This window comes from Medicago truncatula, chromosome 2, assembly GCF_003473485.1.
Source record: "Medicago truncatula cultivar Jemalong A17 chromosome 2, MtrunA17r5.0-ANR, whole genome shotgun sequence".
NCBI classification, from domain to species: Eukaryota; Viridiplantae; Streptophyta; class Magnoliopsida; order Fabales; family Fabaceae; genus Medicago; species Medicago truncatula.
In genome coordinates this window covers 6,593,870-6,618,670 of record NC_053043.1, presented here as the reverse complement: position 1 = coordinate 6,618,670, position 24,801 = coordinate 6,593,870, and the positions used below count along the sequence as shown (strand labels likewise).

At 32.9% G+C, this 24,801-nt stretch overlaps 4 protein-coding genes across 7 annotated transcripts; 1 reads left to right on the top strand and 3 right to left on the bottom strand.

Moving 5' to 3' along the window:
* Nucleotides 1–1,866: 1,866 nt before the first annotated feature.
* LOC11446118 (uncharacterized) lies at nucleotides 1,867–3,628 on the bottom strand. The gene has a single exon (XM_003593917.4). The coding sequence runs from the start codon at nucleotides 3,356–3,358 to the stop codon at nucleotides 2,201–2,203; it is 1,158 nt and encodes a 385-aa protein (XP_003593965.2). The 5' UTR covers nucleotides 3,359–3,628; the 3' UTR covers nucleotides 1,867–2,200.
* A 5,621-nt stretch (nucleotides 3,629–9,249) lies between these two features.
* Nucleotides 9,250–12,290, bottom strand: LOC11445633 (uncharacterized). 2 transcript variants are annotated; one of them, XM_039830304.1, is made up of 3 exons: nucleotides 10,806–12,290; nucleotides 9,995–10,238; nucleotides 9,250–9,387 (listed from the first exon to the last, which is right to left on the bottom strand). In XM_039830304.1, exon 1 carries the CDS (start codon nucleotides 12,069–12,071, stop codon nucleotides 10,971–10,973), a length of 1,101 nt encoding a protein of 366 aa, XP_039686238.1. In that variant the 5' UTR covers nucleotides 12,072–12,290; the 3' UTR covers nucleotides 9,250–9,387; nucleotides 9,995–10,238; nucleotides 10,806–10,970. The 2 variants fall into 2 exon arrangements, with proteins under 2 accessions (XP_039686238.1, XP_003593962.1); XM_003593914.4 differs by lacking the exon at nucleotides 9,250–9,387 and having other exon boundaries at nucleotides 9,877–10,238.
* A 4,462-nt stretch (nucleotides 12,291–16,752) lies between these two features.
* LOC11441314 (GTP-binding protein OBGC, chloroplastic) lies at nucleotides 16,753–21,832 on the top strand. 3 transcript variants are annotated; one of them, XM_024777498.2, is made up of 7 exons: nucleotides 16,753–17,737; nucleotides 18,508–18,781; nucleotides 19,467–19,758; nucleotides 19,864–20,023; nucleotides 20,546–20,654; nucleotides 21,001–21,146; nucleotides 21,421–21,832. In XM_024777498.2, exons 1-6 carry the CDS (start codon nucleotides 16,812–16,814, stop codon nucleotides 21,091–21,093), a joined length of 1,854 nt encoding a protein of 617 aa, XP_024633266.1. In that variant the 5' UTR covers nucleotides 16,753–16,811; the 3' UTR covers nucleotides 21,094–21,146; nucleotides 21,421–21,832. The 3 variants fall into 3 exon arrangements, with proteins under 3 accessions (XP_024633266.1, XP_024633265.1, XP_003593960.1); XM_024777497.2 differs by having other exon boundaries at nucleotides 16,754–17,737; nucleotides 21,412–21,832; XM_003593912.4 differs by having other exon boundaries at nucleotides 16,754–17,737; nucleotides 21,409–21,832.
* Nucleotides 21,833–23,466: 1,634 nt separating this feature from the next.
* Nucleotides 23,467–24,280, bottom strand: LOC11443861 (auxin-binding protein ABP19a). The gene has a single exon (XM_003593911.4). It carries the CDS (start codon nucleotides 24,246–24,248, stop codon nucleotides 23,610–23,612), a length of 639 nt encoding a protein of 212 aa, XP_003593959.1. The 5' UTR covers nucleotides 24,249–24,280; the 3' UTR covers nucleotides 23,467–23,609.
* Nucleotides 24,281–24,801: the final 521 nt, after the last annotated feature.

Sequence of the window (24,801 nt, the reverse complement as noted above, 5' to 3'; positions counted from 1 at the left end):
TAAGCTATTAAGTTACTTACTTTTGTGTGGCTAAAGGTAAAATTTGCAAGTATTGCTTTTGGTTTTGGTTATCACAACCGGCACATGAATCCTCTTATGTGCTTAGGTATTGGATACTTTTGTTCCTTTTGTTTTCCGTTCTCCGTTCAAACTATGTTGCTGATGTTACTCTTCCTCTCTCATACACTTTGTGCTAGGGGATTTGGTTTTATTATTAATATATTACATTTTGGTTTCTAAAAAAAGAAAAAAAAAATTGAACAATTTACTACATGAAGTTAAATTATTATTTTAATTAAAATAAAAAATTAACATTTTTTAAGCTAAACATTTATTAAGTGCGAGAAAAAAAACTTGGAGGTCATAAACCTAATCAAGAAAATAATATTTTTTTGAACAAGTAATCAAGAAAATAAAATAAAGTAAAGAACTAAAATTATAATAAAAATACTTTGATATTGTCCACGAGGTATTAGTTCGGTGGTTGGAGTTTATGATTGCAAGAGAAAAAGTTCAAATCTCATCCAATATGGTTGTAATAAATATAGTCATCAGTGACAAAGTTGGTTTCGATTATTGATAGAATTTCCCGTTTCCTATTTTTAAAAAATATTTTCCATATTAAGTAAATTTTTTAACTTTTTAGCGGATATTTTGAGCTTTCCTACACATTTTTTTTTCTTTCCTTAGAATTCGATCCCATTTGCAAAAGGTTCTTCATTGACGTAGAATGATTCTACAAACATCTAATAGTTGTGGCATTATCTTCCTCATCAGTATATATCATATCATTAGTTTCTCTAACATCTTTTACATATTTACAAAAACCCAAGTTGCTTCATCTTTGATATGGAAAAATGTATATCACCATAAAGGTGTTGTGGGATAAGTCCCTTCAAATTCACTATATGAACAAGTAATGTGATAAACGATTGTGTCATAAAGGGAAAAACTCCAGTAAAGAGAACTAGAACAACATGCAAATAAGCAATATCAGAAACAAGACCAGAGTCATACAAACGAACAAGTGAAGCACAGTTCCTAATTACATTTGTGAATACAACACAATTATTAGCCTAAAGAATGTTAGTAAATGATACAAAGTACCAACTACTCTACTCTACTCTCTCCCTTTCTGTTAAGATCCAAACATTATAGGCCCTCAAAGAAAACAATTGTTTCTGATATAATAACCTTTTAGCTGGTAATAATAAAAGAAAATGTTGCTGATATAATAACCTTTCAAAAATTCAAGAACCAATCAACAGAAAAATGAATCATAAACAGTTCTACCATGGCATAGTTTATTCATCAAGATGTCAAATTTTTTGTGAGGTACATCAACCTCTTCTGCCCCTTACTCGACTCTACGACATATAAATAACCAAACCTATAAGCAGCCAGTGAGGCTGGTGCTAACCAAATTTCTATCAAAATGAAAAGGGGAGTACACAAACTGAACAAGAATAATTACCAAGCTCATATATGAAGCCACACACCACTGGATCCTCAAAAGGATTACCGCCAACTGGGAGTTAGAAACAATGAACTTTTGTATTAACAAAACCACTAGCAAAATTGTATTATACGACAAGAATGAATGATACTTCTGCAACAAAGAGTGAAATTTAAAGTTATATAATAATGATACAACCAACGACCTTATTTTATAGAAATATCACCGCATACCAAAATACATAACTTATGTTCTTGCAAAAGTCGTTATTAGTTTAAAAACCATCCAAAAGACCTTAGTATTTTTCACCCATATTTTAAATGCTCTGGTGGATTTATTGCTCCATGTTTTGGTAAGCAAGACTCTTGACAAAATAACACACATGGATATGCAAAAAAATAGGCAAAAGATGGAAGATGAAGAAGTATCTTTGATCACAAAAACTCATATTATTTCATCTGTCAAATACAACAAGTAATCCTAGTCTAAATGGTCGTGGTTTTCCCTTTAATCAATGAAGAAATCTTATAGGATGGTCAAGTAATTGATGAGCTGATACTAGTTACCAATCAAAGCTGACTATTTGAAACCCCAAAAAAATCACAGATGTGAGACACCACTTGCATATCAGTGCTATCTTCAAAACAAGGTTCTAGATTGCAGTCACCGTCAAATCCAGTAGATGACCATGGTCGTGTCGCAAAGACCCTTGATGTAACTTCTCTCAGATTGTGGTCGCCAATCTCACGGCTTAAAATCTTTTTTCAACATCCTATTGGAAACATCTTTTTTCTCTTCATACAACTTCAACAGTTGAGAAGCTTCTTCCTCGTAGCAAGTCACAAATCTCTTCAAAAACACATCCTCAGAAACTTTGAAAGCTGCAGCCAATTTAGCATCCTTAATCAAACCTTTGGATTCAAGAAATTTCAAGACAAAAGCTCTAGGAATAACCCTTTTCTCAAGACTCAACAAAAGAAGTATTGGGTGTTTTGCAAGCACAATAGGGTTCCAACCCATGTGATCAACAAAAAAATTCATTGTTGCCTCAATTTTATTAACAGATGCCAACATACACCATGGATACTTCAAAAATGCCGAGACAAAACTTTCTTCAGACCAACCCCATTTCTTATAGACATCAATCTTCCTTTCCCAAAGGAATTTTCTATTAATCTTAGCACGCAATGCAACAATGAAAAACGTTGTTTCGGGTTTAAATCCTAATTCCTTTACTTCCACCACCGCCTTCTCAAATCTTGGAGGGTTCTCAGCAAATATAGAATACCAATTTCGAAAAAAAATACAAACTTTAGACTCAGGTACCCCATTTTGAAGCAGGAATTGAATATTGTGAGATGGGATTTTAGAATAAAGCAAGCAAGCGCAATGTTTGAGAGAAGCGATGATAGATTGATCAGAAAGTAAGAATCTTTTGATAAAATGATAACAAGGGGTTATTGTATTTTCCAAGCTTCGACACAATATAAAAGGATTTTTGGAGATGATGTAGACAAGGTCTGAATTTGAAGCACCCTTTGAGAGAAGGAAGTTGAATTTAGGAAGAATGGTCTTGTTGGGATTAACAGAGAGAAGATTAGGGTAGGTTTTGATGAGAGTTGATAACTGGGAGTTTGAGAAGCCATAGGATTTGAATAATAAGAGGACTGAGTCTGGTTTTTGTGAGTTGTTGAGTTGAAGTCGTTTGGAGAGTTTGGAAGCTGTTTGTGGGGAGAAACCAAGATTTTGAATGAGATAGTTAACTGTGAAAGAGTGTTGTTGTTGTTTGGTAGATGAAGAAAAGGGTTGGAGAAGAAATGAAGATTGTGTTACTGTTAGTGTTTTGAATCTGAATTTGAGGTTATTAGGGAAGAGCAATGTTCTCCGATAGTAACAAAACATGATGATAGTAACAAAATCAGAGTAATAAGAATGTTCGATTCATACCATTGTTGTTGCTGTGTGTCGATCCATCGTTGTTGTTCTGCTTGGTTGGTTGGTTGGTTGGGTGAATGAAGTTAGTATCTTTCCTTCCTGTCTCAAATGTGAAAAGTGGAAGTTTTCTTTTGAGTGAGGGAAAGATGAAGAGTTGAAGTTGAAGTTGAGAACATGTAAATTTACATAGGCATGTTTGGATAAACAACTTTATTTGTAGCTTAAAACGCAAACACTTATCATGATGAACGTTTGTGTGTTACTATATTTTTATAGTAAAAGATAAAATAATGTTAAATTGATGTTTATATGTTATAAGTTGTTTTAATAAGCTATATCAGATACTTATGAAAATTACAAGCTTATAGCACATGCACTTTCATGATAAGTGTTTATATTTAAGTTATTTTTATATCGTAGACTTATGAACAGTGTATATGTATAATTGTATATGTTATAAGCTTATAGTACAAACAATCAACGTATTTGTTTGGTGACTCTTAATGTAATAATCTTTCAAACTTTCCTTGTTAACCAACCGTGGATGAAAGCATGTGGTGTGTCTCGTTGATGGAGCACCAACAACAATGTATGTGGATGAAAGCTCGAGGGGGATATATTTAAATGAATGAGTGTCTAACTAACTTGTGTGGTAGTTAAAAGTTCAATGGATACCCTAAAAAAATAAAAACAAAAAAGTTTAATGGATGATCATTTAAACTTCCCTCGTGACACATCATCATTGTTAACGGTGTTTTCAATGAACATTGACATAGAGGACGACGAACTTGAAAAACATTTTACAAAGTCGTGTACCAAATTGAAATATTCATGTTCTCATAGATCAAATTGAAAATTCGATACAAGGATTATTTAGTTGGTTTACTTCTTTTTTTTTATTTGAATGAAAACACATTACAATCCCTCACAAAAATACATGATTCAATGGTCTAATAAGAAATGTAACTTTTGGCTCTTAAAAAAATAATTGGGACACATTTGTCCCTTGACAAAAATCTATTACTCAATTGTTTCTTAATCTACTAAGTTTATTATGTGATGTAACATTAACAACATTATTTACTGACATAGTGGCATTTTAATGAAAAATCAAGGCACACGTTTTTTTTTTAAAGGGAAGGGACAAGTTAGTCCGTCACAAATCATGATTGGTGTAACTTTTTAGATTGTGCTCGCGAATCTCCCAGCTTAAAATCTTTTTTCAACACCAATTGAAAACATCTATTTTCTCTTCATACAACTTCAACAGCTGAGAAGCTTCTTCCTCAAAGCAATTCACGAACTTCTTGAAAAACAAACACTCATAAAGTTGGAAAGATGAAGCCAATTTAGCATCCTTAATCAAACCTTTGGACACAAGAAATTTCAAGAAAGATGCCCTAAGAATAACCCTTTTCTCAAGACTCAGCAAAAGAATGCTAAATTGGCTGCACTTTTCCAACCTTTTGAGCGTTTGTTTTCTAGTCCATTAACATATAAATCGGATATTGTTCTCTTTTTTAGTCCGTTATATAAACAATACAAATTTCTTGCAACATGAGAGAGAGCTACAGTCAGTTATTTGGATCCCTTAGAACACTGCTTGTATAAAAAAATGTTACCATGTCATTCATTTTAGTAAATACTCATCAATTAAAGGTAAAAAAATAAAAAATTATTTAATTACAACCAAAATAGACTTCTCTGGTGCTCAGCCATATGAACAAGAGCCACCTCTCAAAAATCTCTACCAATACTATTTTCCTTGTAATGACACATTTTTCATGTGTGATAGTTTTGGTTATAATGGAAGATATAACTTTGGAACAATTAAATCAAGCTATTTAGAAAGAACTGAGAACAACACTGTGTTTATCAAATTCACGTATTTGTATATATGTTAAAACATCTTAATCCTCGTAGTTATTAGGGATAGAAACTAAACTCGTCCCAATTTATCCTATAATAACAATTAGGCAAAAATTTCCCAAATTAACACGACATTTCAATATGAAATATGTCCCAAATCATGAAATCAGACGATAAGAAAAATAACCAAAACCTGATGATCAAAATAAAATAGTGAATCAGATGATAAGCCGAATAATCCTTGCTACTGATGTTAATCAAGTAAACAGCTCTAGCTAGCTGAGTAGTGGTTTCTTCATCTCCTACTTCTATCTCACTACCTTTTTGACATTCTTAAAATAAAACAATTGAGTCTTTAAATCTATCACCCGGAAATATCAAAATATCACATCATCAAACTCTCTTAAACACAACTGTCATATATAATCACTTAATAACTCTTTACCATATGTGTCAGCTCAACGAGAAGAGTTTGACTTTCTAAATTTAACAGGCATAGTTGTAAAATGATTATTAGTGACTCTTAATTAATGATAATTTCTACATTCCTCAATATCTCCCTCTTCAACAAAACATTAATTACATTCCGCAGGAGCACTTTCAAATCAAGAGACTGCATACAAGTGAACCTAAAGGTTAAGGTTCAGACATCCCAGCAACAATGCGGTTTTGTAGCACAATAATGAAATTTTTATGGCAATCGGCATACATATTAACAAACATACAAGTGACTGAGCATAAATCTTATTCCAATCTTGGAAAACCAAACCACTACATTATATATTGAAATGCATGATGAAAGAACAAACAAAAACTTTAACCATCGAATAAATCAAACCTAACACACCACTTTCTCATGCTGAGAATTTCATCGAAGAATATATAATAGCAATCAATGGTAACCAACAAACATAAAATACATAACATAAATGGAAATGAGCATGTAGGTTGCAGTTAAGAAATTGAAGAATCCATTGGATGGGTTCTTCATAAAACATAAGGTACATAATACAAATGGAAATTAACTTAACAGTTGCAGTTAGGATGTATTTTTCATAAACCATGGGGCGTAACATAGCATCTATATTACTACATAGATTCTACTATTAACTATTAAGAATAACAGATATCAAACTCTCTTGGTAGACTTCCGGAATCATCCAATTATGGCAGGGGCGCATTGGAATTTTAAGAGTCTTAAAAGTACCATCCGTAGAATTGTAAACAACCAACTTTGACTTTAACTCGAGCAGCACCTGATTATCCTCATAAACATAAAGTGCCTTCGAATGAGGATAAGAATTAACACCTCCCATGTTAGAAACACTGAACAATTTAGTCCAAGAATCTTTATTTCCATACTCCTTCATAAGTCAGATTTCTGAATGAGCGTAGTATGATAAGAAAGTATGCACAATCAATCTCTCAGCACCCATAAGGATTTAGTTAACACACATTTGTCCCTTAAGAAAATTTTATGACTCAATTAACTCTTAATCGATTATGTGGACTGCTTAGTTAATTATGTGATGTAGCATTTACAACATTAGTTATCTCACATAGCGGCATTGTAATGAAAAATCAAGGGACAACTTAGTCCCTCACAAATCATGAAACTCATTTTAGTCTCTCAAAAGGGAATAAGCTAACGACATCAATTTACATTTATTTTCAACTCATTTGAGTTGGTCTAATGGTGTTAGCTAGTGACAATTTAGCTTGAGTAACAATTTTGGTAGGCTAATTTAGCTTGTTAAAAAAAAATTAGCATTTATTTTCAAATTGGGATATGATACATTACTTCCACATACAATATAATACTATAGAAGTCAAAATCACAAAAAAATAAATAGCCCCTACATCGTTACTCTTTCTTATTCAATGACATTTTATTCAAGTGGTGAGTGGGTTTTCGTCATAACCATACTCATCTCACATTTACTAATTTTAGCTTCCACATCCTGAGTTCATCTTCATCACTTATCTAGCCGAAGCTTCATTTCTTCCATAACATTTGACTCAATAAATAGATTCCCCGCTTGACAAAAGTTATAATAAGTTCAAGGGAAATGTTAACGAGTTCACATTCGTCATAACCATACTCATCTCACATTTACTAATTTTAGCTTCCACATCCTGAGTTTATCTTCATCACTTATCTAGCCGAAGCTTCATTTCTTCCATAACATTTGACTCAATAAATAGATTCCCTGCTTGACAAAAGTTATAATAAGTTCAAGGGAAATGTTAACGAGTTCACATTAGTCCCTGACAAGAATTATTTTTTCTCTTAGGGACAAATATGAATTCAGTGTCTTTTGTGAGGAATTAGAATTAGAATTAGATTTCACATACTGTAATAAAAACCACAGATGTTCTTTAGCCTCTAGATCCTGAAATGAACCATATTATATCTTCCTCCATTATAGGTATAAGTACTACCTCCTTCCTCCTTTTTATAAATCCCTGGGTAATTTTTTTTAACTCCCTCTAATTGAAGATATTAGTCTCAACTATTGCTCATGGGAATACCCTATGAAGCTCAAAACAATGGTTCTAAGATAAGTCCCCGGAAAGTTTCATATCTAACTATAATATATCGAAACTCACGCCGTAATTTTAGGCTAACCATTTTGTCTCATATTTCCACCTTTTTAGGAGGGATGGGAAAACCACATCAGTGGAACAGCATGAGCATGCTGCTATTTCAATTGCGCTTCATGTCATTTAACTTCTTCTGCAAAATGTGTTATAGTTTGATGTAATACAATAACTTTATGATATATAAATGATGGCACCTGTAGTATAGATGGATATTGCTTATGCACCACAACAACATTAAGACTAACTAATAAAGAAGATATCACAGACAGCAGTGAGTTTTTCTTTTGAATAGTTAATGTTAATGCTACTTCCTGAAACTTGGAAGAGGATAACTAACTTTTGCTTCTTAAACACACTGTTAGATCCAATGTAGTCAGGAACGAGTTCTTACGTAGGTTCGATCGGCTGGTGAAGGGACGTAAAGTCGGGGAACGTAACACGGTTCGTAAGAACCCACTCAAGGGCATAGTTGTAACTTCACACACATACACACACGAAAACATAAAAATTACTATACATAAACAAAAAACAAAATAACTTATAGATCACAACATCAAACTAAGTTAATTAATAATAGTTTGTCATTTTTTATATCATTTACTACTGTTTTTTTCTGAAATAAAAGGCAAGGTATTTATTATTTATTTATAATAGAAGGCAAGGTATTTCTTTTTGAAAGTCACGTGTTTGTTTAAAAAAGTAAAGTATTTCGGTATTGGGCCTTAAGGCCCAAACAAGAGATTAGATTTCTACAAGTTTAACCTAATTTGACTGAGTCCTCTTCTTTCCCATGGAGCGCCGCCGCAGAAACAGAAAACAAGAGTTGCAAATCCTTGATTACATCTTCCCTTATACAGTGTTTTTCTTCTTCTCAATCTTCTTTTATTTTGACCCGACCCGATTCGTAGAGCCCAGTACGTTTTTCCCTTACGTTTCTGCTGTAGAAACTCGATCCTGATCATAAAAATGGCAAAAACGACCCAGATCAAGGTCGTAGCTCGTTTTGGTGGGGAAAGCACGTAAGATCGTGCGATCCTACATGCTGGGACTCGATCCTGGCTACCTTGGTTAGATCTATCTTTGCAGCTGCTACTCAGCTCCATCAATAGGATTTATCCTGTCCGTTTTTGTGAGTACATGTCATCATCCCTATGTCAAGCGATCATCAACACAAATACTCCATCCCTCTCAAAATATACAACTTTTAACTAAATCACTTCTACCAAGGAAATTAGTTAAGTTAGTTAAAAGCATTAAAATTGTCTGCACATATACTAATTTTTGTTTGAAGTTATGCTCATTGGATCTTTTTTGTACTGTCCATGAGAAACCTGAGTATTTAGCAAAACATAACTTGTTTTGGAAAACTATATTTCAATATGTAAGAAAAATTAAAAAGTGATTCAAAGTATTTTCCCCATATACATTAGATGATTAGACACACCTAATCTATCGTGCGCAGGAACTCAGAAGCAGGATGGAATAAATTACTACCAAGCAGCACTGATATCTCTCTTGTGAGCCTATTTCGAGCAAGATCACAGCAAACAAACTGAGTAATGTGATAAGCACTTGAGGGGAAAACTCCAGCACAGAAAACTAAAGCAACATGCAAATAAGAAATAACAGAAACAAGACAAGAGTCGTACATATGAACAAGTAAGGCACAGTTCCAGATTTCATCTGGGGTTACAACACAATTATTAGTTAGCCTAATGTGTGTACCAAAACTAGCTGTAAAAAATGTAGCAAATGAGGACAAAGTACCAGTTACTCTATTTTATCCCTTTCTGTTACTTAAAGAGATCCAAACATAAAAGTAATAGAAGCTCTTGAAGGTCGTTACAATTGTTTATGTGAAACTAAAAAAAGTACAATTAAAACAAATAATTAAACTAAAATATGTACACATGGCATCAAATTCTATAAAGGACTATAAGGATCTATGGTTTTCCATCATTGCTAATACATAAAAAATAAAAATAAAAAATTCTATAGTCTAAATGAGCTCTGCCACAAGATTAGAAACACAACACAGTTACGAGAAGAACCTAAATGCGCATCCTATAGTCTAAATATGAATCTCAACAACAGCAAGTGCTAAGAAAAAAATAAAATAACATCTTATACCTCAGGAATATCATGCAGAGTAAAATACCAGTGCAAGGTTAGGACAAACGGTAAGGCCCTATTACCAGAAGCACAACACAGTCACGAGAAGAACCTAAATGCACATGTATAACAAATCCTGCTACTAACCAAATTTGTATCAAAATAAAAAGGGCATTGCACCATAAACTAAATAAGAATAATGATATCATGCTCGAATATGAAGCCATCTGAGCCACAAATCGCGGGATCCTCACAAGGTTTACTGCCAACTACGAGTTAGGAACATCAATTAACCTCAACAGAACTGCTTGAAGAGCAGTAAAAATAAAAAGTTATAACAAGCTTTAAAATTGAGGGAGTGGGAGTTATCTGAGAGAGATGAGCTAACTAGGAAATACTTGCGACAAAAATAGATGTATTTTTTATTCTGTCCGAATAAAGATCATCCTTCTCACATTATGTTGATTTTCATTTAACTTGTATAAAAATTTGTTATCACAAGCAAAGAACTGGAAAGTAGGCAATGAACTTTTATATGAACAAACCACAAGAAAAATCATATTCTATGACTATATACCATGTTTGGGCATGAATGAATGTTACTTCTGCAAAAAAGAGTGAAATTTAAGGATACTACCAAAGAGCATATTTTATAGAGACATCACTGTGCACCAAAATATATAACTCATGTTGATTGCAAAAGTCATTGTCAGTTGTCAAACAAGTATTTCTAGTCTAAAAAAGGTTGTAGTTTTCCCTTAAACAATGAACGAATCCTACAGGATGATCAAGTAACAAAATTTGGTAAGCTGATACTAGTACCACTCACCAATTAAACTATAGACTATTTCAAACGCCCCAAAAAAGGTCAATGAGATGTGAAACGCCACTTCAACTTGCATATCTGTGCCATCTTCAAAACAAGGTTCTAAATTGCAGCAGAGACCCTTTGTGTTGCTTCCAAGATCGTGGCTGCGAATCTTTTTTCAAAACCTTATTTGAAAGTTGAAGCATCTCTTTTCTCTTCATACAACTTCAACAGCTGAGATGCTTCTTCCTCAAAGCAATTCACATATCTCTTCAAAAACAGATCCTCAGAGACTTTGAAAGGTGCAGCCAACTTAGCATCCTTAATCAAACCTTTGGATTGAAGAAATTTCAAAACAAAAGCCCTAGGAATAACCCTTTTCTCTAAACTCATCATAAGAAGCATCGGATGTTTGGCAAGTACATTAGATTCCCAACCCATGTGATTAACAAGAAACTGCATCACCGCCTCAATTTTTTCCTCAGATGCCAACATACACCATGGATACTTCAAAAATGCTGAGGCGATAATTTCATCAGACCAACCCCATTTCTTATACAAATAAATCTTCCTTTCCCAATGGGATTTGCTATTAATCTTAGCCCGCAATGCGACGATGAAAAGGGTTGTTTTGGGGTCAAATCCTAATTCTTTAACTTCCGCTATACCCTTCTCAAATATTGAAGGATTCTGAGAGAGTATGTAATAATGATTTTGAAACAAAATAAGAAGTTTAGACTCAGGGACCCCATATTGAAGCAGTAGCTGAATATTGTGAGATGGGTATTTAGAATAAAGGAAACAAGAGCAATGTTTGAGAGATGCAATGGTAGATTGATCAGAAAGTAAGAATCTTTTGATAAAATCATAACAAGGGGTTATTGTATTTTGCAAGCTTTGAGACAACATAAGAGGATTTCTGGTGATGATGTGAACAAGGTCTGAATTTGAAGCACCCTTTGAGAGAAGGAAATTGAATTTAGGAAGAATGGTTTTGTTGGGATCGTAAGAGAGAATATCTGTGCGAGTTTTGATGAGAGATGATAATTGGGAATTAGAGAAACCATAGGATTTGAATAAGGCGAGGACTGAATCAGGTTTTTGTGAGTTGTTGAGAAGAACTCGTTTGGAGAGTTTAGAAGCAGTTTCTGGTGAAAACCCACAATTTTGAATGAGGTAGTTGACTGTAAAAGAGTGATTTTGGGAAGAAGAAGAAGAAGAAGAAAAGGGTTGAAGAAGATGAGGAGTTGTTGAGGTTTTGAATAGTCTGCGAAAGTAAGAAAGCATGATAATTGGATTGAAAATCAAAAACCCTTTGTTACTAAAGAACAGAAGAACAAGATAAGATAATTGGATTCATACCATTGTTGTTGTTGGTTGCTCTGCCTATCACCGTTGCTTCATCGATCCTAACTCATGTCCAGGGGGGATGGTGGTGGACTTGTCACATTCGCTTTATCGGCTCATGACATCTCTAAATCTACGACTGACAGGGTTCTTATGATATTTGTTTCACATGTGTTTTTTTTTTTCTTTTTGAAATGATATTTGTACAAAGATATGAGGCATGCTAACTACTGATTTTTATTAAGGTGTGTTTTAGCAAAGATAAGTGGATGTGTGTTAGAAACTGTTATAGACATTTGTTATGATACATTCACTTATTGTTTAGAAGGTGTAACTTGCTAAAACACTCTTAGATAAAAACTAGTGATATATATATTTGTAGCATTATGAGCATACGTACAAACATATGCCTGTGCGCGTGCATGCGTGCTTTGTGGCGATATATTCTTTTACAAACCAATTTTATAATATATTATAATTTTGGATTGAAGAAATGTAACTAGAAATGTCTTTGTCTGTCTCTATATATATTGTCTTTTTTATTAGGGTTAATTAAGTTTTTTATCCTATAAATATCTGCGGTTTTATTTTTAGTCCTATAAAAATAAATCACACTTTTTAGTTCCTACAAAATTTTTCGTTAATGCTAAAATTTTTCATCAGCATTTTTACTCCCTATCAAAAATTTCCATCAACATTTTTGGTCCCTAAAATGCTTAAGGAAAATGTCATAGGGACTAAAAAGCGTGATTTTATTTTGCAGGGACTAAAAACAAAATTGTGAATATTTATAGAGACTAAAAATTTAAGGGTTAAATATGTTTTTGGTTCCTATAAATATATCAACTTTTCGTTTTAGTCCCTCTAAAATTTTCCTTCGATTTTTAGTCCCTATAAAATTTTCAATCTTCACTTTTGGTCCCTCTTTTAAAGTAAACTCATATGTAGAATTCATATTATTTAATGAAATTTTCCAGAAAAATTTAAAATATTATAATAATCACTCCAGAAAAAATTCAGAATTTTTGAACAAAACATGAATTTTTATATCTTTTACGATTAAAAATTCATATTTAATTTGTGTTTTGTTAAAAAATTCTAATTTTTTAAAGAAATTTTTTTTTAGAATATTTTACATATTTCTGCATAATTTCATTAAAAAATACAAAATTTAAATAAAAATTAGGGACCAAAAGTAGTGATTAAAAATTTTATAAGGACTAAATGTTGAAGGAAAATTTTAGAGGGACTAAAACAAAAAATTGACATATTTATAAGGACCAAAAACATATTTAACCCAAAATTTAATTAACCCTTTTTATTATTGTGTTATAACATATTATATTTTTCTCAAAAAAATGAAATGAGGGTCATTAATCATTATTTACCAAACAGAACCTTAAGTGAGACTACATCTTACATTCTGAAAGCTAACTTGGGTATCTAAGCACATATAATTTATTCATTCAATTGTACAAAAGTTTTGACAAAAATGAAAATCCAATATAACTTAAATATTCAATCTCATTCTTAGCGTGGATATTTGGTCCAATTTCTAATTTGACAATATTAATCCACAAATCCCTAAATCTCATCTAATTCCCTTTTTTTTTTTTGTTCAAAATCAATTTATTTTTTTGTTGTTGTTAATTTTCAGGATTGTACTGAATTCTAATGTTATAAGAAATCACCACATTTTACTCCTCAATTTTAAAAAGTATAATATTTCCCTCATTCTATAGTGTAAGTACAGTGAAGCTGATTAATATGTTTCTACATGCATGTTTGATAAATATGTTTTAGTACAAAGTAAGATATTGTTTAAGTTATTTTGATAATGTTTAGTTAAGCCAAAGTTTGGACTTTGGAGACATACTCGATTGTTTGACAATTACAAAACATACATATATTTTTACTAAAATCACATTTGACATGAGACGTTCTATTAATTATAATAGTACACACAATATAACTAAACTTCTTGGATTGACAACACAAAATATTTGGTGTTACGTTCCTTTCTTACCACAAATCCCCATTGATTAACAACAATAAAAAAGGAAATTGATTTTGAGCAAAGAGAATTAGACGAGATTTAGGGATTTAAGGATATAAGAATTAAATTTAAGGATTTAAGGATTTTCTCGAAAAAAACTCTCACTTTAGTTCATGTGACATCTTTTTTTTTGTAATAGCCATCTTGTTGAAATGAATTATATAATATTGATTATGCTCTGCAGTGGGTGAGGAAGAATATCACTTCCTAAAACACCAAAGCTGAGGAAGTTGTTTGCAAGTGTCACCCTGACTGCACTACAACTTTTGAGCAACAATGGTGTACCCTGCACAACCACATATACCCCTTCTTCATAGCCGTTTTTGTGAAATAGGAGGCTCGGCTCTCTTTTTAAAATAGGCTCCTATTAAAATAAAACGTAATTTCTTTGTGTAGCTAAATTTCATTAAAAAAAAAAATCAGAATCAAAAGAACTTCTAAACATGAAAGGAATTAAAAAAAATTAAGTGAAAGAGATGAAATTTATCTAACAGTGACGTTTGAATCTGTCACTCCTCTGTTGTGGAATAGGATAAAACGAATGGTTTATGCGAAGAAAATAATGATTGTTGTGATTCTTTCAATGAAATACCTTTTCAAATTGACTGATTAAGTGATTATACAAATTAGGGGTGGTTTGATAGTATCCGATTTATGTACAAAAATGAGAACTAGAGTCTAGAAAAAAACTTAAACATCTACTAAAGAAAGAAAAGGATATAACGTATATATTTTTTATTTAAGTGGGGGTGGATATTAGATTTAATTTTTCGTTAGAGGCCCGTATCATTTAGAGGTCCGGTCTCGTTGAGCACCTTACACACCCTCAAGGCCAGACCTGCCCTTCTTGAGTCCTTATTGGAATGACAACTCTCCTTCTAACTTTGTCTTTATTGATGGAGATATCCAAGTTAAAGATGAATGTCGGAGAAAGTACAGAAAGGAGGTTGTTTCCATGATGCATGAATGTGTGAGAAATAAAGTACAGAAAGTAAAGAAACTTAAAATCTGTCTGATAATCTCAATTTTGAGAACTCTTTTGGAGAAGAGAAAATCAAAAAACTTGTTTGGTAAATTAATATTCAATTTAAAAAAAAATAAAATAGAAACATTCTTTAATATATATTTTACTCTTTATAACTATTCTCTTTTGATATCTTTTCAAAAATAAAAATAATCTCTTTAAATCATAATATATCACCTAAGCAATGAACTTGTTTTTATATTATATTTATTTTATATCAAATACTTTAAAAAATTTAATATGTAAAGTGAAGTTTCATTTCAATCCTTACAAAAAAAACATGAAATCCAAATTAATTTGTCTTTGATAAGAGAAAAAATAAATAGTCATTTTCGGTCTCTATCTATTGTTAAATGGAGTTGATCTCATCCCAAACATTAACTAAAAGGACGAAGGTGCTGAAAAATATTCATATATATTGAATGGGCTTGAATCTCATCCTAAAAATTAACTCAAAAAATAAGTGTACTTAAACACATTTTTAGGTCTCAATACCTAAGCAATGTAGGACTTGAAACACAACCTTAAATGATACTAGTAACTTATCTTAGAATATAAAAAAAGTCAATATTGAATATACCACAAACAAAAGACAATTTAGTATTATCCTCATATAAAATGGACACATTACGTACACTACGAACATTTCTTAATCTATATGAAAGTTACAACGAGGGCTTTTATATTAAGGGACGAAAGGGGTATATATCTAATTAACTTCACATCTTCAAGTGTGAGGACTACAAGACTAAAAAGTTTTGTTTTACAAGGCAAGTTTGATTTCATTGGAATAATTTCTTTTCATTGCAGATATTTTATACATATATAGTCTTTAATATACTTTAATTCACGATCACCAATATCACCGATCACATATAGTGCTATGTTATATGCAAAAATATCGTCAGCATTGACTTTCATTTTGGTTTTATCGATATCTCTTTATTTTTCATAAATTTCAGGTACATAATTAGTTCTTCAATTGTTGTTTGCCATCCCTCTCCGGACTTGCCTTGGAATTTAACTGAACTCATTTTTTGAGAATAAATCGTGAGTGAGTTTGATATTTTTTTTGGAATATTGAGGGATTTGTAGGTGAGTGGAAGAAAGATTTAACTAACCCTCTTTACTTCGGTTGAGGAGGGCCACATTCTTTTGCATATATCTAATACATGACATGAAAATTTGTTGTTCACATTAAAGAAGGAATATTTTACTTTCTGTGTCATCTAATGTAGTTCCACTCGACTTGAAAGATTAATCTTTGTAGTTGTATGTAGAAGATAATTGATTCGTACATGAAATGATAGAATAAATAGTTAAAAATATTATAGAAAATTAATGTTATCAAAGTACAATTATTATTATTTTTACAAAATTTATTAACTTAAATAAACTTTAAAACAATATAGCTGTAATAAAAAAAAATGACTTGACAAAAAAAATAATAAATGAAAAGACATTTAAAAAAAAAGGTGTGAATTGAGGTTTTACAACACGTGTGGCCTTATCCAGTTGAGGTTTTTTCCCGGTTTTTATCTGAATTGAGACATGTTTCATCAACAACACATCGTGTTGTTCTTGTTCCTCTCTCACGAAAATGGTTACTTCAATCTCACCATGGTTCTCTCCCATTTCTATATCTTGCTCCAACACACGCAACCGTCGTTACCGTGTACCCACCCGCACCAAATCCAAACCTCCTCCAAATCCTAAACTCAACACCCACAAGTCCTCACCGGAACCGCCACTCCTCTCCGCCGGCGACGCCACCACCTACACTCGTCTCCCTCTCAGGGAAGACTTTTCTTCCACTTTCTCACCTTCCTCCTCTGAAATCAAACTCTCCGAATCAACACCAATTCACCAATTGCTCCACAAACTCGATAACGATGATGATGAAGAAGTAGTAGTAGAAGAAGAAGAAGAAATCAATGGTGATTTTGAAGGAATTGGTGAGTCTTTGTCTGAAGATAATGAAGAATTGGAGTTTATGGATGAGGAGATTGAAGAAGGTGAAGAATTCTGGAGTGAAGAAACTGAAGAAGAAGTGAAGGAGAAAGGATTACCGGCGGTGATGCGGTGTTTTGACCGGGCGAAAATCTTCGCGAAGGCAGGAGACGGAGGGAACGGAAGTATGGCATTCAGGCGGGAGAAATACGTACCGTTTGGAGGGCCATCAGGAGGGGATGGAGGGAGAGGTGGAAATGTGTATGTGGAAGTTGATAAAGCGATGAATTCGTTGTTACCGTTTAGGAATGGGATTCATTTTCGGGCGGGGAGGGGGTCACATGGACAAGGTAGGATGCAGATTGGTGCTAAGGGGGATGATGTGGTGGTGAAGGTGCCGCCAGGGACGGTGATTAGGGAGGCTGGTAGGGAGGAGGTGATTTTGGAGATGGTTTATCCGGGACAGAAGGCGTTGTTGTTGCCGGGTGGGAGAGGTGGGAGAGGGAATGCTGCTTTTAAGAGTGGGAGTAATAAAGCTCCGAAAATTGCTGAGAATGGTGAACAGGGTCATGAAATGTATGTGAGTGCTCATTTTCACCATAAGATTTACTATGTGTTTTCTTTGAAGCAATGTTTTAAAAACCACACTGGACGGTTTAATCCGTTGAATTTTGAACTGACATTGTCTATTGTACAGTTATTCCAATGCAATTTTGTCCTGGTTTTAATGGTTTAAAGTAGTTGAACTATGATTCAGTGTTCTTGTAGGTTTGATGTTTAATTTGGTTTTTAAAATTTTGATTTGAAGGGTGTTCTTAGGAAGAGAAATGATACTTTGATGTCGAGTATGATGTCCTTTGGTTTTTATGTGTATTTTTTAAATGCATGCAAGTTGTAGAAGATTGAAAGTAATGTGGATAGATAGAGATAAGCATATACGGTGTCACACCAGGTGTCTGTATTTCGATGTTCAAATGACACATCTCTTTTGGGAAATGGATCCTATGTAGGAAAGTCGTGACTTTAGTGTATTTTATGTGAAAGAAGTCGTGACTTTAGAGGACCCGTATTTGTATTTTTGATTGGGTGAGTTCGGGATGCATGTGAGTGTGGCATTAAAAGTTAGCATATGGCTGGATTTCTCTTTTTCAGTTTTGTTCCTATTAGATTGTATTTGCGAGTTAAATGTCCACAATCCATAATGGACGGAGATGATGTGTGGCCATGTCTGAAACTAGACCTGTTTTTGTTTTGAAGAGAAACTAGTTTATTCTTTTGTTTTCCTGAATCTGGCCTGAGTTTCAAATTCATATACGAGTCTAAGAATGCTGGTTTCTTTTGATCAGGTGGTTGGAGTTAGAACTGAAGCTGGTTGCAGATGTTGGTATAGTTGGTGCTCCAAATGCAGGGAAAAGTACACTTTTGAGTGTTGTTAGTGCTGCAAAGCCAGAGGTGGCAAATTATCCCTTTACAACTCTGCTTCCCAATCTGGGTGTTGTTTCCTTTGACTACGATTCAACTATGGTAGTGGCAGACCTTCCAGGTCTTCTTGAAGGAGCACACCGAGGTTTTGGTTTAGGTCATGAATTTCTGCGACACACTGAAAGGTGTTCTGCACTGGTAGGTGTTTTTGATCAACATGTTATCAACATATTTATTATATTTTATATAGTTAGGCACTTGGGTTACATATCTATCTATTTAGAATCTCAATTTTATCTGAGCTATGTTCGATTATAGATTATGAGTATGTTCCTTGCTTTCCTTTTTCCTAAAAAACACTCTAAACTTCATTGCCCTTCTCTTAAACGATTTTTTTGACACACACTTGAAATATATAACTTAGGCCACTGCGACCTTTTGATCTAACTTCTTATAGTGTCTGTCGTGTTAAAAATAGATTGACTTAAGTTTCAAGTTGTTTGCTTATTTAAGCTTTTAGAGTGTGTCCGTTATATTACCTTTATTTTTGCTTTTTTCCGTCTGATAACTGATATATCTCTCCAGACTCCAAATCAATCAATTAGTAGATATGAACCCAGCCCACTCTGAATGTCTTTATGTTGAATGTCACGTGCAGTTTATCCAAAAATTCATTGTTCTAAGGGTTATCCATTGGTTTAAACAATGATATAGTGTCCATCTATTTAGCTTATGAGTGTGATTTTATTTTAATTTTTCTGTATGGAACATTCTGGTAGTATATGCTATTTCAAAAGTATAATAATTTGATATTTCTGTCTGCTCCTCCATTTTCTCACCCTTAAATCTGCTGTTTAAAATTAGTCTTTACATTGGGTTTCAGATACATGTCGTTGATGGTTCATCACCACAGCCAGATCTTGAGTTTGATGCAGTTCGTCTAGAACTGAAGCTATTTAATCCTGAACTTGCTGAGAAGCCTTTTATAGTTGCTTATAACAAAATGGATCTTCCAGAAGCATACGAAAACTGGGAATCCTTCAAGGAAAAGTTGCAATCTCATGGGATCACACCTTTTTGTATGAGTGCTGTCAAAAGGGAAGGTACTCATGAAGTTATATGTGCTGCTTATGAGCTTTGGCGTAAAAATAAAGAAGACAGGGAGGAATATGAAGGTTATAAGTTGTTTTATGCGTATTCTATATATCATTGTCATATTACCAGATTATTCTTTTTCTGTAAAAACTTCTTTGCATTTGGACTAATCTAACCTGTTTCAGATGGACGAGATATGGTAGACATGAATCATATAGCTCATGCGGTACAGAAGCAACGAAGTGCATCAATCAGTGATTTTGAGATTTTTCATGATAGCAGTTCAAATGTTTGGAGCGTAGTTGGATCTGGATTGCATCGTTTTGTCCAGATGACAAATTGGCGGTAGGTTAAATAATAAAAATGTGATTTAAGAATACATGTCAATTTTTAACAGTAAGAATACACACATTTCTTTTCCACCAGTTTGTAGTTTTATTACATGTCAAACATACTTTACTTTTTGAGTTGTAACTTTCAATCACATTTAACAAATAGTGTTGTAATCATTCACCTGCATTTTTTCTATATTTGTCTACAAAACCATTTATGATCACATAAGTAATGCATTTTCTCAGATTGCTAAAGCTTTTTGAGTAAATTTTCAAACTTGAAAGTGAAAGATGCCTAAACCAAAAAATAGCTGGCTATTGTTGGAAACTTCATCAAATAACCTTTCTAGACTTTGCCAAAAATAAAAAAGAACCGTTCTAGAACAGCATGAAAAATATAAAGGCTGGAAGCTCCATCCTCCTCTCTGATACTTGATACATGTTAGTAAAAAAGTGTATTAGGACTAGAATTATGCTTGAAATTTCCACCTCCATTCATGGATAGTCTCATGGAAACCGGTGAATCTTTTAACAGGTATGTTGATTCCGAGAAAAGATTCCAAAATGTCCTTGAGGCTTGTGGTGTATTTAAGTCTCTCGTGAAACGTGGCGTAAAGGAAGGCGACAAAGTGATTGTTGGAGAGGTATGTATTTCATTTCTCTTCAGCATTTCTGTTCATTGTAATCCTTGCTAGCATGACGAATGAAGCAATTAGCATATGGTTGATTTATTGAATGAAATTTAGTTGTCAGTAACTGCTTCACTCGAAACATTGCTTCCTTAAAGGTGGAACAAACACTATTGACAGTACTTGCTATTGACCTCAAGAGTAACCTAGAATTTGTTTCTAGCCTAGAAACATCAGCAATAAGATAGGGAACAAAGTTTATTTGTAACTTTTTATTGTGTAGTCTTATTACTCGAAGCTCTACAATATTGTGTCATTCCATAATTCATACCCAGTGACCATTTGTTCTGCTATGTATCAGATGGAGATGATATGGCATGACTCCTCAAACAAAGCTGGTGCATCAAAGATGAAGATGTCCACTGATTCAATTAAATGGCCTGAATGGAAGTAATGCCACTCTAATTGGGTGCTTCTAGCTCCATATGTACTGCAACTATGAAATAGGTAAGGAAGACCTTATTTTCATAATGGTATCATTCCTTGCTATCTCCATGAAACCTGTCAATACTCTAATTAAATACAGTACAACATTTACCATAGTTTCTCTTATTGCCGACCCTATAATGATTCCCTGGAAAATTTGTACATAATGGAATTAGCTTATATAACAAAAGTTTCAAACGTTTGAATTCTAGCTTTTTGTGAAATATCAAGATTTTCAATCAGGGTTATTGAAAATTTATGTTCACTTCTCATTGATGAGCAGCAGTTCATGTAGGAAGCAAGTTTGGTCAAAATGAGATGACATATATGAGGACAAAAATCATGCGAAGCTGCCTCAAGAAGCGTAACGGTAAAGAATGCAAATTACACACCTGTTCTTGATGGCATGATGCATTCACAATTTCAAATTCTTTTTTTTTGACGTGAAGCCGAGGTCTTCAACTGCCCACAAGTGTGTTAGTCAAGATACAGTCGTAAGGGTGCACATCCTACATACATTATTTGTTGGCTTGAATGGATTTAAAACATGTAATCAACAGCAGAAAATCTAACTGTTTGTGTAATTTTATGATATTGTGTTGTAACAATTTTGTAATAGGATGTACGATGTCTAATAATGTCACATAATTATTATGTAAGTTGCATAATTTGATTAAATTAGAGTGAAGGTCAAATTTCGAGTTCCACCAGAAGTGATCATAAAAATGTTTGTTGTCTTTTATTTTATTTATCTTTGGAGTTTTTAATGTACCCACATAGAGATAGAGATGACAGTTATGCTAAATTATTTAAGGATCGTGTTGAGAGCATCGAAAACGGACAAGGAGCTTTAATGAAACAGTAGCAGTGGAAGGCTTCTCGGCCATACGATAGAAAACAAATTCATAGAGATCAAAATGTTCATCACAATCTTAACATAACTCAGAAGCTTCTTTCACTACAAGAGAATCATTCAGTGGTTACAAATGAAGCAACCTTGAATTAGCATGACATCACAAACATGATTAAAAGAAGATTAAGCTTGACTTAAAACAGTTTTCAATAATACAAGAGAAGCTTATTGGAGTATCATAATTAGTCCTTGAAGCTTTTGAACAAACCAAAATGAAATGGATGAACACATTGCTAGCAAAAATATTTCAAAACAAAGATAAAATATTCATACAAATTATTACTGACATGCTCGCAAATCACAAGTATAAATTATTGGAATTTAATTCATATAAACTCTCAATGTAAGTCAAACTATATTAACAAATATTCACTATCACAAATCAACGTTGTTTTGGGAACTCAGATAGTGATGTGTTCTCAATGTAAGAAACTGATATTTTCTTACATGAGAAAGCAATGTTGCCCTTTGTGAAGACAGTTTGGGAAATGGTATGTTGTTTTGAGAGTCAATGATATTCAGTGTTGGCCTTTTTCTTACATGACAAGAGTGGTTGCTATAGACTGAAAATCATTGTGTTGGCAATGATATTCAAAATCTCATTAAGAGTCAGTTTGGCCTAATAGCTTTGATAAATTTTACAAAAAACTTTGAAAATGGCAGCCCGGTGCACAAAGCTCCCGCATACGCAAGGTCTAGTGCAATAAATTTGACAGGTTTTTCCCTTGATTAGCTTATGTGATCTCATCTTATCTTGCTTCAACACACTGGTATTAAATAACCATATTCAGATCCTTATTGAGACAAACTTTCTTAAGCTACAAGGAATGGAACAATCAGCCATTCAACCATATAATTCAATTTCAAGCCAGTAACACTTAAGGAGCATTCAGGACTGCAGATTTCTTCAGCAAATGGTTTTCAATCTGAATCTAACTCGAATTAGCAGGCAGAAAAAACATGACATTAGAAATGGTTTTAGTTGATTTTTATTTTGTTATGTCCATTTTGATATCATAATGTCCTTTTGTTCTTAATATCAAATCTTGTTTCGACAGACTCAATCATTCAAAAATGTTACCATAGGTTTTCTTCTTTCCTTGGAAATTATTGTGTTTTAAGACTTCTGCCTTAATCAAAATAAGTATGCTATTTACATCATTCCAATAGTAGAAGAATAGTGAAATAGAATCATAATATCATTCCAAGCTACTAGGAGCAGACAAAAATTATCTTCCTCAAAATGTCCTCATTAACTTTCCTAGTTCTTCTTTCAGAGGAGGAACAATTATTAATTATGAGCTAAGCATGCATCTTGTAGGTTTTTGTTTTGTCCCATAATGTCTATCTAATGCTAATCAATATATTTTCTATTATATAGCTAAGTTTCATTTCTGTGTTTATCAGATTATATGATAACAAGAACCATACTATAAACCATTGAGATTAGATAAGAACCATACTATCCTCTTGTAATATTAAAATAACAATTTGACATAGAAACATAATTAATAACCAAACACACATAAGTTTATTGGTTACATAGAAGTGGATAATATTCATAAGAAATCCTAGCCAGTGCCCTTAAACTTAGCCTTAAGCTTCTTGATCTGTGAAACATCAAGAAGAGTAGTCTTTGCAATTATAGAAGTAGGTAACTTGTTTCCAAACAGTACAGAATCAAGAAACTGAAAGCTAGGCTTTGAGCTACTATAAGTAGCAAAAGCAATAGCTTCTCCAGCACCAGAGTTAACTACAAAATGCAATAGTCCTTTTGGAAAAACCATAATATCAGTAGGCTTAAGATCTTTGACATAAACTTCTGTAAGGTTGATAAATCCAGCAGTGACTCTACCTTGAACCATGATTAGTAATTCAGTTGCATCAGGATGAGTATGCATTGGAACAGATCCATTTGGACCAATGTCTACTCTTGCTGCAGATATATCAAGTCCATTGAGACTTGGTAATTCAGTTACTGATGCTTTGGCTAATTTAACATTAAAAGCTTTGTTTAAGCTTCCAGGTCCAAAGCCAGATAACACGAAATCATTCACCGTTGGTGATTTGCATGGATAGCCTGAAGGGGTGTCTGGAGTTTTGTGTAGGTTTGCTACACAGAAATCATTGGCAGAAGAAGAAACATGGAAGGTGTATGATGATGATATGAGGAGAGCAAAAAAGAAAATAATAATGTGATTCATCTTCATCTTTGAAAATTGAATCTGTGTTATGGAAATGTGAGATTAGCTTTTGCTGCTTATATAGTAATATATTCTTGCTAGGTAGCTTGTAGTAGGTGTAACATACTGTACTAGTATTTTGATTTCATTTCCTTAAATCAGCTTAACCTTAATAATTTTTCTTCTTCATTAATTAATCTCTTTCCATACACGCATACAAAAAATTTGTTTAGCTTTTGTTTTCTTTTAGAAAAAGGTAAATTGTGTTGTACAATATATGACTTTTGGTAAGAAGCTATTTGTAGTTTTTTTAAGAATTGAATTATATATATATATATATATATATATATATATATATTTTATAAAAATAAGTTTTAAGAGTATTTGCATCTTTGTTACGACTTTTTATAAAAATTAAAATAAAGAAATCCAAAAACTTCAAATGAAAAGTGGTCAATAGTAGCTTTTCAAAGATTATTTTTAGTGTTTTTTATTATGATAAACAAACACAAAATAAATTCTATTTTTTTATGAAATCTCAAAAAAAATAATCTATAAATTATCGAATGTCATATTTTAA